The sequence below is a fragment of the Sinocyclocheilus grahami genome, unplaced genomic scaffold (assembly GCF_001515645.1).
Source record: "Sinocyclocheilus grahami isolate Dianchi unplaced genomic scaffold, SAMN03320097.WGS_v1.1 scaffold331.1, whole genome shotgun sequence".
NCBI lineage: Eukaryota > Metazoa > Chordata > Actinopteri > Cypriniformes > Cyprinidae > Sinocyclocheilus > Sinocyclocheilus grahami.
The window spans coordinates 592,964-605,581 of NW_015505510.1; the positions used below are offsets into that span (position 1 = coordinate 592,964).

The window sequence follows — 12,618 nt, forward strand, 5'->3', positions numbered from 1 at the left end:
CCCGGTCTCTTTCTTATGGTGGAGTCATGAACACTGACCTTAACTGAGGCAAGTGAGGCCTGCAGTTCTTTGGATGTTGTTGTGGGGTCTTTTGTGACCTCTTGGATGAGTCGTTGCTGTGCTCTTGGGGTAATTTTGGTCGGCCGGCCACTCCTGGGAAGGTTCTCCACTGTTCCATGTTTTTGCCATTTGTGAATAATGGCTCTCACTGTGGTTCGCTGGAGTCCCAAAGCTTTAGAAATGGCTTTATAACCTTTTCCAGACTTATGTATCTCAATTACTTTCTTTCTCATTTGTTTCTGAATTTCTTTGGATCTCAGCATGGTGTTTAGCTTTTGAGGATCTTTTGGTCTACTTCACTTTGTCAGGCAGGTCCTATTTAAGAGATTTCTTGATTGCGAACAGGTGTGGCAGTAATCAGGCCTGGGTGTGGCTAGAGAAATTGAACTCAGGTGTGATAAACCACAATTTTAACAGGGAAGCAAACACTTCTTCACACAGGGCCATGTAGTTTTGGATTTCCCCCCCCTTAATAATAAAAACCTTCATTTAAAAACTGAATGTTGTGTTCACTTGGGTTATCTTTGACTAATATTTAAATTTGTTTGATGATCTGAAACATTAAAGTGTGACAAACATGCAAAAAAATAAGAAATCAGGAAGGGGGCCAACACTTTTTCACACCACTGTATATTTATAGAGTAGTCTTTTGCTCAACACTTTAGAACTGATCACAATGGAAAAAAACTATATGTATATATATATATATTTTTCCAAATATATAATGGATTTTCCATTTTGGACTTTTTAAATTATTGTTGTTATTATTATTATATTTAATATTAACATTTGTAATTTTACTAGGAAAATTGGAAAATATTCTGTACTTTATTCTATTAACTTATAGTGATATTACATAATCACCACATTCATACTTCAATACATTAATTCATACTTTAATATATTTAATAATTCATATTTTGAAGGGTTCCTGCACTCCTAAAAAAATCAAAACTTTCAAAAGTGTGATTTCCAAGCCTAGTAAATTTTTAAATGTAATTTTTAAATAAAAATTAATTTATAAAATAAATAACATTTACAAAAGGCCATTGGGGGAAAAACGATTTTATATACTTTTCTATAGCTAAATGTTGCTCTATAAATATGAATGGGATAAAAAAAAAATTGTATCACAAGCTGATGACAGAAAGTACAGAATATCTCTCCGTATTTACATTTGAGGCAGCTATTAATATATAATCTTATCTCGAAAGAATAAAGTGGTCCTACAATATAAGCATTAGTCATTTCAAATAGTTGTCAGCTGTCTATTTCACATTATGTAATTAGTTCATTAGCTGCCGTTTACAGACAAGTTGCCAAGCTGTAACTATAGTTGTCCTTTGTAGTCGGTGAAGAATGTTTGGAAATCTGTAATGCGTAAAGATATTGAGATAGACGTTGTTGTAGCCTGGACAAGGATAAGGTTTCTTGCGCTTGTAAGAGTCATTCATAATTCAGGCCTCAGTTGTATCTCTCCAGTGTGTCTAAACTGAAACTTCAACCTTTCCTGGACCTCCTTGAGCACTCTTGCTGCAGATTTTGCTGTCAGCTCTTTAAGCTCGCCAGAAAATATACACGGCATGGGGGAAGTGGTGAGGCGGCGCCCCATCATTGCTGGCAGGGAAAGAGGTGAGTTTGTGACCGCTCATTTCAGTGGATTAATTTGTGCAAATGATTGTGTCGAAAGAATTCTTCAGCAAAGTGAGGAGATCTGACGATTTATTTTAGCACAGGGCTCTGTAAGTAGTTCAAACAACACTGCATGCTCCTATTTGGCTCTTGAGACTGAATTGGCAGTTTGATGAAAGAAACTGTCAGTTAGGTCTTTTATTGCAACACCTGCTTGTATCATTCTGAGAATAGAACGTCTTTTGTCTGTTCTTTTCTTGTTTTGGCCAAAGCTTTGAAAAGATTGTATGACATTTAACTAGGTAGCAAAATTCATACGATTTCAAAATGAAAGTTTACAGCCAAGGTTCTCCTGGATTTTAGAAATGTGCACAGCATGTGTGACCGTTTATGTCTCACATGAATCACATTCCATAGTTTTATTTTAGATTTAATAAAAAAGGAAATGACTCTGAGGAACATAGTTAGCAGCAGATGTATACCTTATATTGACTAAGAAAACTAATCAGCCTAAGCAGACATATTTGTTCTCATCTGTTATCAATTACAACCCCTTGTTATTTTAGTATTATTTTACTATTATAGTTTTATTAATATTTAGAATTGTCATTTATTTATATATTTTTACATTTATATCTTTATTATATTTTTGGTTTTCATTTTAGTTAAATTTTTAGTCGTGCTTTTGTCATTTTTATTTGTTTTTGTTTGATTACAATTTAATTAATTTTATTATTACTGTTTAATTAATGTATTTGCATTTCAGTTTAAGTTTTTTTTTATGCTTCATCTTCAACTTGAAAATTATTTCAATTAGTTGCCATGGCAACATTTCTAATTTTTGCTTAGTTTAAGATTTTTATCTCGTATATTTTATTTTATTTTATTTAAGCTGTATTTCAATTAACAAAAATGTTTTAATAGTTCTAGTTTTAGTTAATGATAATAACCCTACTATAACGTGTAAATCCTACCTTCATTTTTAGTCATTTTGTTATGTTTTGTCATTGTTATAATTATTTTTTAAATAGTTCTATTTAGGTTTAATTTATTTATTTCATTTATTCATTTTTAGTTTTTAATTTATTTTTGAGTTATTTTAATGCTTCAACTAAGTTATTTCAGTTAGTTGCAAAGGCAACTTTTCTCATTTTTGTTTAGTTTAAGTTTTTTATGTATTTTATATGTATTTTTTTAATTAACAGAAATGTTTTAGTTAATGGTAATAACCATAATTACAGTTTAATACTTTCATTTATTACTTATTATAGTGTGTGTGTGTATATACAGTATATATATATTATTTATTTATTTAATTAAATGTTTTATTTACAGTTAGTAATTTTAGTGCCTCAACTTTTCTAATTTAGATTTTCCATCTCATTTATATTTTATAGCTTTATTTCAATGAATAAAAATAGCTTTTAATAGTTCTAGTTTTAGTGAACGATAATAATTCTACTTATAAATACAACCATAGTACAGCTTCTTTTTTTTTTACTCAATGTTAACCAATATTGTATTCACAAATTATTTTCCATTAATTACCCAACACAATTTCAGTAATAAATGCTAACAGGCTCCGCACTCTGAGTTTTTGTTTATGCCCGCAGGGCCCGGGCCGGGGCGTTATGCTCTTCCACCCACTATCGGTTATATCAACCATGACTACACCAAACCCAGCAGCCCGGCCTATTCCTTCCACAGCCGCATGAGCAGCAACAGTGAGTGACACCACATGAAATCAAACACTTCTCACACTGACAGATGACATGATCCACTCAACTAATGCTGGGTTTGGACATCTTAAAATGCTTTTAACACACATGTTCATGGATAAAATGGATATGTATCAACCTGGCACTCATATGAACTGATAATTTCATAGATTAATTAGTGTCTATTATGCAGTACTGAAATATTAGGTGGATTTACACACACACTCAAATATTTACACGCCTAATTAGTGACATGTAACGCCTGCTTCCTCATGGAAGAAACTGAGAACACCCAGTCTGATCAAAGTATTCATACAAAAATCCTTGCACATCTGGACTTTATATCACAAACAGCATGCAATATAGTGATTAATGTTATTTCACTGGCATATTAAGCTGATAAAATCCACATGCTTGATTTTAATCCATATGTTTGATTTGAATTCAAATAGCATTTCTCTAGCTCAAACAGTAGAACATGATACTAGCGACATCAACACTCTCAGAAAAAATGATACAAAACCTGACACTGAGACGGTACCCTTTCAGAAAGGTACACTTTTGTTCCTCAATTACCGTCAACCTTTAAATACTTTAAAGCAGCACTATGTAACTTTTGGCGCTCTACCGGTTAATAAACAGAACTGCACACATCCCGCGGAAGAACATTCCAACCGGAGCTACTTCTCTAAATTTATGGCGATTCACGCAGGTACGTGTTACTCCGCAGCGGTCCGACCATGCTACAATAGTCCAAATATAAGTACTTATTATAAGTGTACCGTAGTGATTCGGAATAAGACAAAAAACGCAGTTTGGAAGATGAATTCATGATGTACTCGCTCATTATATACATTTGGCAAATTTTGAACACAGAAAAAGTTACATAGTGCTGCTTTAAAGGTACATATTATTACCTAAAATTAGTAGCTAAATGGTTCCTTTTACCATCTCAGTGACAGCTTTCCTACCAGCTTTTTTCTGAGAATGATGTTGCTTTGCATACAAGTGTCTGCCAAATGTAATTCACTAAATTCTGGTGTGTTTTCTCATAATGTTGCTTTTGAAAAGTGGTGTCTGTGGATTCCAGTCCAGGACCGCAATATCATGTAGATGCCAAAATGACACGCTTTGGTAGAGACGGTACCCCATCGTACTCCATGCTGGGCAAAAAGAAGAAGACAGGTGAGTTTTCACCTTTTTTTTATTACACAGATCTGATGTGTATGAAGTCAACATGCAATGGCATGCGCAACACATTTTACTTCTGTAACATTACATATTCGTGAATAAAGCAGGATAGTCAATAGAGTGCAACCGTCAGGTTCCGTAAGTAAAAGTCCCATTCATTTTCTCCATAGGGGAATTGATTTTTTAAAGAGAACTTTTTAAAGTCATACCTACTATGAGCTACAAGGTTGTTAATTTATGTTAGGCTATATGCTTTTGTTAGAGCAAGCAGACTGCATTATTTCAACTTCTTTTAAAATCATGTTTAACAGCTGATTCCTTAGTGAGAAGCTGCATTTCCCATGATTCCTCAAAGAAATTGGAAACAAGCAAATTGCACCAAAACACTTTACTGCCCACCCACTCCCATGAAGCACTGCAAATGAGAGTCCCTCTCCCTACACTCTCAAACTACTTTAATAATTGCATCGTTTTATATTTATCCATTGTTTTTATTTAGATTGTCTTTCGCTATGCTGCATCATGGCATTGTAGTTCTTTCCCTCAGTAAAGCAGTTAAGTACACAAACTTGTACCTTTGTCTTTTTGTCAGATATTTAAATATGTTTGTAATGTTGAGGTTGAAATAAAAGTGGGCGCTCAATAAGAAACTCTCACTCTATAAGAAAAAAAATGGGTTGGGCTTAAATTTTATCCATCTGGGATTGGTTGTGTATATATAATGAGCATTGCCAGAATGTAAGGGTTCACTGAGAGAAATTGGTAATGTCATCTGAAAAAACAGTTTAGTTTATTTATTTTTTTAATAACATGCACATGCACTTTTTGGATGAATCATGCACAGTACGAATAGTAATGTGTATTCAGAAAGTAAATAGAATCATTTTATGTCATATTCACTTTAACTATTAAGAGGGGATGCATAATCATATAAAGAAGTTGCTGATTCTCTGTTTTTGATCAGCTGATACATTCCAGACTCCTGGACCCGGAGCCTACAGTCCTGAGAAAGCTCCACCTTTGAACCTTCACCACAGACCTCCGACTTACACCATGGCCTTCCGCACACGCTACCGCATTGTGGATCCGGTACCGGCCCCCAACCGCTACACCTTACCCAACCTCTTCGGCTCTCACATTCCCCACAAACCCGCCAGCGCCAGCTTCACCATGTCGGCACGCAGGAAAGCAGGCGGCCCATCCGAGGACCTGTCCATGACCCCAGGACCCGGCCGTTACAACAGCACAGAGCCGAGCGTTTACCTGAACAGACAGCCTTCTTTCTCCCTGCAAAGCCGTTGTAATATTCCCACCGATGCCACTCGGAAGCCTGGTCCAGGCACGCACAGCCCAGAAAAGGTGACGGCACACCTGCCTCGTGCACCGTCTTTCTCCATGGGTGTTCGTCACTCGGAGTTTGTAACACCACTGATTGTTGACGTATTAGACTGAAGGGTTTCAGCACTGCTTTGTGGGTACCTGACATCTGCTTTTATGTAAAGAGATGTTGAACATTTTTCATTTTCATTTACATCAGTTATTTCATAAAATAAAAAGTTTTGATCTTTTGTTTTTGTGTGAATTATTTCTTTAATACTTTTCTGAATGGGTTTATAATTGTTATTTTTTTTAAATATTGTTTTTAATTGAAAATGTAATAAATAAAAAATATAATAAAATATTTCAGATGAAAAACCTTAGCCTTAACAAACTTAAATGAAAATGAGAAATGTTGCCTTGGCAACTAACTGAAATGAAATAAGTTAGCAGAAATAAATACATTAAGTTGAATTACAAAGCTTAAAAATAAATGAAAGCTAAATAGAAATATTACAAAAATTAATAAATTAACTAATAAATAAAACTAATTTTAAATGATAAAAACGATTAAATCATAAAACTATATCAAACTGATAAAATAAAAGGAAAATAAATATTACACAAACTACCTTAAACTTAAAGGAGACATATTATGCCCCTTTTTACAATATTTAATATAAGTCTCTGGTATCCCCAGAATGTGTCTGTGAAGTTTCAGCTCAAAATACTCCACAGAGCATTTATTATATCATTTTGCAGCAACACGCTGTTTTTCGGGCCTGTCTCTTTAAATGCAAATGAGCTGCTGCTCCCTGCCCCCTTTTCCAGAATAGAGCTGCTCCTTTACAGCTGGTACCTGCTAAAAACATCTGTTTTGGTTCTGATTACCGTGGACTTCAGGAGAAACCCCTCTGCAATCCCCCCACTCACCATCATGGACAGCACTGTGACTGCAGTGGAGTCATTCAGGTTCCTGGGCACCACAATCTCTCAGGACCTGAAGTGGGACACTCACATTGACTCCATTGTGAAAAAGGCCCAGCAGAGGTTGTACTTCCTTCGCCAGCTGAGGAAGTTCAACCTGCCACAGGAGCTGCTGAAACAGTTCTACTCCGCCATATTCTGATTCTGATTTATCGCGCTGAAATCATGCATTTTAAACCATATGAGTTTAAACTTCTGAGCGCACACATCCGAAGCACACGGACAGAAAGCGGCTGTCACAGCATGTGAGTACTAAACTAAGTTCTCATTCACACAAGTTTACTTTAAAAACACATGAGTTACAAAAAACAGTCGGTTATATCTGAAGGTAAACAGCTGGAAAATAAATCGCATATTTATTTTAGATCTGTGTGGCAGCAGCAATATACAGTAAATAAATCCACTGCTCTGTTGTCTCCTCTGAGGCTGGGAATCTAAACAGTGTTCTGTGCTGTCTGTGCAGCCAAACACAGAACAGTTAGCATGGTTTGCTCAAACTTTCACCATGGCATTAGAGCTGGTACACTGTTGTCGCATGCAGAATCAAAATGATGACGCCGTGGGTGTAAACTTACAGATTAAGGGGCGGTAATATTATAAGTCTGTGCAGCCAAACACAGAACAGTTAGCATGGTTTGCTCAAACTTTCACCATGGCATTAGAGCTGGTACACTGTTGTCGCATGCAGAATCAAAATGATGACGCCGTGGGTGTAAACTTACAGATTAAGGGGCGGTAATATTATAATGAGATCCCTTTGCCACGTCACCAAGGGAGCGAAATCAGACGCGCTCGTTTTCTCTGACGCTTGCAGAAAAAGGCTTCCCAAAACAAAGTTACTGGGTTAATCTTTTTCACGTTTCCTTGGTTGGTAGATGCACTGGGGACCTGATTATAGCACTTAAAACCTGGAAAAGTCATATTTTCATGATATGTCACCTTTAAATGAAAATTAGAAATTTTGCCAACTAACAAAAATATGTTGAAGCACTAAAATAGCTAAAACGTAAATAAAAAATAGACTAAAAAATAATATATATTTTTTTACCAAAGTACATAACAAACTTATTTAAACCTAAACAAATTCTAATTAAAACTGAAAATATAAAAACTAATTTAAAATATTAAATTCTATAAGAGTGTATAAATAATACTACAAAACAATACATTAGTCAACATTTGAAGTGGATCAAAACCTTTCATCAAAATTGTCCTAAAACCAAAATGTGTTCTTGTCTTAGGACAACTTTGATGAACTTTTTTGATCCACTTCAAATGTTGACTACTATATTAATTAAAAAAACACCAGTATACCTGCTTTAAAACATTTTTATTAAACTTTTCTGTACAGCTTTGTTACATTGTTTTGTTTTTTTCTTGTGCTTCTTGAAAATGTGTGATTTTTATTGTTTCACAAACCAGTTCAAATCAGTTAGGTAGTAAAGAATAGATAAGAACATTTTTAACATGCTTACAGGCTTTGTGATTACATGCAAGTGGAGCCATGCTGGGTGTTTATTATTTTTTGAATGAACAAGATTCTGCGCATTGAGCTTGCAAATTGGTTGTCATTGCCTTTATAAACAAGGTTATCCTTTAGTGACCTAATAAGAACTAATAATAATTCTAACACATTTGGTTAATGTAGTGTAATGTAATGGTTCACCACATCAGTTGATAGATACAGTGGCACTTATTGGTTCACTCCAGTCACTGCTATGTCCATCATCCAGGGAGTCCTTCGCAGATATTTGGATGTAGTAAGTCCTTCCTGCCACCAGACCACTCAAAACCATTTTATTAGACTCATAAGGGCCCAGCTAGAAAACAAAGAATGTTAAAGTATTAAAAGACCATATGTCCTTCCTGACGCATGAGGTGCCTTTTCAAATACTGCGTTCTGTTTGGTGCCTTTTGTTTCAGTATACTTTACAGCTAGGCATGTAGTTGCTTTTAACACCGTTGAACATGGTTTACACAGGAAACTCACTGTTCTTGCTGTCTCAGGTTTGCCCCAGTGGAATTTCACTGTGTATTTAAGGAGAAAGTTGACAGGATCTGGCCAAGTGGGTGGTGGACCCCACTGCACAGACAGCTTCCTGCCTGGCATTACCATCACACTCACATTCACCGGAGGATCAGGTTTCACTACAGACCAACCAAGAACAAGAATTTAAACACTCAATATGAGCTCATGGCACATGCATCAAGATACTGCAAAAGCGGCTGTTTCATCACACAGCAGTACGGTTTTCTGACATAGACCAGCCAAAGCTTAAACTGATCATTTTGGATGTAAATACTTATTTCTATTTAGAATGTCAGAATTTTTCATATTCATATGATTAGGTTTTATTATAATATTCTAACATTTAAAAAAATATACAAATAAAGACAAACCAGTGGAATAAATGAAATGGTATATAGAGGACTATGAAAATCTCACCTATCTGCTCAAAACTAATTGGCCATATGCATGTTGTGCTACCCAGAGCATTAACAGCTGTAATGTTGATGAGAGTTGGTTCACTTGCAAAGATCTCCAGTTGATCTAACGCACATTGCATGTCTTGTTCTCCCCATTTCTGGCATTGACGGGCACTTGACAGCGGGTCTGAAAAGCTCCTAAATTAAAATCGAGAAGAACTTTAGCAAATATTCTGCACAATTATACTTTATTTTTAAAATCATCACAAATAAGGTGACTTATACAATTCGAGCAATTTACAACAGGTCTACACTTTAAAGTACAGCTCAATATTCAAAATAAAGAAATATTTAAATACATCACCTCTATCATTACTTTTAAAGGTACATTTCATTCAAGAATCCTGTCATTATTTACTCACAATGCTCATTAGAATTCAAACCCATTTATTTAAAGCTATGTCTGATTCATGAACAAATCATTCTTTTGAATTGGATCTTTTCAATGAATCAATTTGGGTCACAAAACCATTCTGAATGATTCATTCATGAATCAGACGCTATCGCAGATTCTTCAGAAGACTTGGAATATAGAGCCTATTTACTGATATTTTATGGTGCGTTCACATACTTTTTAAAACACCAAACTATTATTTATAAAGACAATATGTATAGCATTAAAAGGCAATCATTTAAAATTCAAACTTGTTTTAACAAAGCATTTCATATACTGTATAATCTTAAAACTAAAGGTTCCAAAATATGTTTTTTGCAATGATGCCACAGAAGAGCCGTTCTTGGTTCCCCAAAGAACATTTACGTGAACAGTTCTTAAAAAGAACCATTTTTTTCTTCGTGTGAAAAACATTTTAACAATGTCAAGTACCTTTTTTCCAAAAAAAAACATTTTGTGCGATGGAAACTTGGATGCAATAGATGTTACAGGTTCTTCATGGAACCATTAAAAAAAACTATATTTTTAAGAGTGTAAGATACCTGTATGTAGCAATATAATGTGTTGGAAGTATTGGGTCTGGAGTCAGTGTCCAAGAGCATATTGCCCTTTTAGGGTAACTTGGAGACCAACAATGCACATCCGGAGGAGAAGGGGGATCTGAATAGAGCAAACATTACACAGTGATGAAATTTCAGTTTAAGCTCTTTGTCTCATAGGAAAATAGTGAGACATTTTACCAGACTGACATGTACAGCAATAAAGGAAAATACGCATAAACCTACATCCCAGGTGTAGAGATACTGTTTGTATCAGATCTCCATTCAGTTGGTGGCAGGTGTAGATGCCTTGGTCCTTCAAACTGCTGTTCTGTATAAAGAGAACAGGGCTTGAGACAAGCACTGAACTGTTGAATCTCCACTCCACCCCTTTTTCTTCTCCGTCAGAGCATGGTATCTTCACAGATGAACCCACTGCTACAAACAGGTCTATTGAGGGAGGTGAGGAGGAAAAGAGACAGGCTTGGACAGATCCAACACGCTGTGTGTGTATGTAGGAGTCTATGTGTGTGTAGAGGTGTCTGTGCATGAGAGAGTAAGAGTCTGTTTTCTGAACAAATAAAGCTTACCTCGAGTCTCTGGCAGTAAGGTTGTCGTGTCTTGGCTAAAAACTCCACTTGTTATGGCTAGTGCTCCAAAAACATATATCAAGCACATTTTTTGGTGTTTTGTGGTGACAAGAACGTAAAGTTGGTGCTTTTATAATAGAAGAAACTAAGTATGTGTGTAGTCACACACAGATTTAGAGGTTCAAGCTGTTCTGTTGCGGAATTTTGTTAATCATTAGTTGGTAAATCTATTTGCAAAAGAAGGCAGGCTACTGTTGGGCACCTGTGTGGAAATAAATACCTGAAATTTAAAAAATGCACGTATACGTGTATAAGGGTCAATGACACATTAGGACATAAAAGATGATAAAAATGGAAAATGCAACTAAAACACAGTGTTTAAAAATGTTGTTTTAAATCATGTGCAAATTCAAATTATTTCATGAATAGTAGATCTCAACACAAAAAAAAAGAGTAGATTCAAAAACTAAATTAGGCCTTATGTAAAAATTTAAAGTCAAAAAGCATGAGTTCAATAACCCTCTGTATTAAACATTATGAATTGATATTAAAGGAATGGCTTGCCAAAAATGAAAATTTACTTAAAATGTACTCACAAATGAGTTTGTTTCTTTATCAGAACAGTTTTGAAGAAATTTAGCATTACAGCACTTTCACACCAATGGATGCAGTGGATGGGTGCCGTCAGAATGAGAGTCCAATCAGCTGATAAAAATGTGACAATAATCCACAAGTAATGTTCATTCAGGATAACGCTTCTTCCAGTGAAAACATCCATCCCCTGTTGTCTTCTCGCATCAAAATCCACAAACATATTTACTTAGAACTGTTTTTGCTTGTTAACAGTGCTTGAACTGTTCATATTTTCACTGGAGAAAGCAATAGTATTGATAGGGGAAACACCGGCTTAAAGTAAAAAAAAGGCTTGATGCTAGATTTGTTTTTGGTTTTTTTTAGAAACAGCTTTTGGCTTCACAAGATGTTAAATTGATGGACTGGAGTTGTGTGGATTGCCTGTGGATTACTACGATGTTTTTATCAGTTGTTTGGACTGGATTCTGACGGCACCCATTCACTGCAGAAGATCCATTGGTGAGCAAGTGATGTAATGCTTAATTTCTCCAAATCTGTTAAGATGAAGAAACAAACCTGTTTCTTCTAACTACTACCTACTACTGGGTCAGTGCATACAAATAACCACTGATAATGAAGTTATGAAATATTAAAATCACAGTTTCCTCAAACAATAGATACTACAAACAATTAATGCATCAACACGTCATTCGTTTTATGTTTGCAAAACAGAAACAGGATGCGCTTGTGGTTAATAAAACAGATACAATCCAGGAGATATTTTGACATCGGTACAGAATCCCAAGCATTTATGTGCTCAGTGACAACAGCACCCAGCCGTCCAATCACTGGATTCATACCTCAAGGTGCATCCCATCAAAGTGTGTTATAGTGCCTTATAATTCATAAAATATTTTATCCAGCCCATCAATTATAATTTAAACTGAGAAAAGTTTACATACTGCAGGATTCAGTGAGCGGTTTTCGGCTACCATGTGGACTGTGATATAATGAGGTCAGAATCCTTCTGTAAACAGCACAATGTGCTTGTTTATTGAGTGTGAGGGACTGTTCTCATTCTTCCATGTATTTTCACAATCCTGAGTGAAGATTTAATTCACATAAGCCTT

General features: G+C 35.3%; 2 protein-coding genes across 2 annotated transcripts; one reads left to right on the forward strand and one right to left on the reverse strand.

Moving 5' to 3' along the window:
- The first annotated feature begins 1,553 nt into the window (after window positions 1-1,553).
- LOC107602632 (outer dense fiber protein 3-like protein 2) lies at window positions 1,554-6,053 on the forward strand. The gene is made up of 4 exons (XM_016295186.1): window positions 1,554-1,692; window positions 3,306-3,416; window positions 4,482-4,595; window positions 5,566-6,053. Exons 1-4 carry the CDS (start codon window positions 1,644-1,646, stop codon window positions 6,051-6,053), a joined length of 762 nt encoding a protein of 253 aa, XP_016150672.1. The 5' UTR covers window positions 1,554-1,643.
- Window positions 4,382-11,123, reverse strand: ebi3 (Epstein-Barr virus induced 3). Its single transcript, XM_016295184.1, has 7 exons — window positions 10,916-11,123; window positions 10,572-10,775; window positions 10,329-10,446; window positions 9,352-9,530; window positions 8,896-9,053; window positions 8,255-8,725; window positions 4,382-4,391 (listed from the first exon to the last, which is right to left on the reverse strand). The coding sequence occupies exons 1-6, from the start codon at window positions 11,001-11,003 to the stop codon at window positions 8,576-8,578; spliced, it is 897 nt and encodes a 298-aa protein (XP_016150670.1). The 5' UTR covers window positions 11,004-11,123; the 3' UTR covers window positions 4,382-4,391; window positions 8,255-8,575.
- Window positions 11,124-12,618: the final 1,495 nt, after the last annotated feature.

Coding starts and splice junctions, on each gene's coding strand:
- ebi3 (XM_016295184.1), bottom strand. CDS start 11,003: ATGTGCTTGATATATGTTTTTGGAGCACTAGCCATAACAAGTGGAGTT. Junction 9,054..9,351: donor AATTAGTTTTGAGCAGATAG/GTGAGATTTTCA, acceptor GTTGGTCTGTAG/TGAAACCTGATCCTCCGGTG. Junction 8,726..8,895: donor AACCTGAGACAGCAAGAACA/GTGAGTTTCCTG, acceptor TTTGTTTTCTAG/CTGGGCCCTTATGAGTCTAA.
- LOC107602632 (XM_016295186.1), top strand. CDS start 1,644: ATGGGGGAAGTGGTGAGGCGGCGCCCCATCATTGCTGGCAGGGAAAGA. Junction 3,417..4,481: donor CAGCCGCATGAGCAGCAACA/GTGAGTGACACC, acceptor GCTTTTGAAAAG/TGGTGTCTGTGGATTCCAGT. Junction 4,596..5,565: donor GGGCAAAAAGAAGAAGACAG/GTGAGTTTTCAC, acceptor GTTTTTGATCAG/CTGATACATTCCAGACTCCT.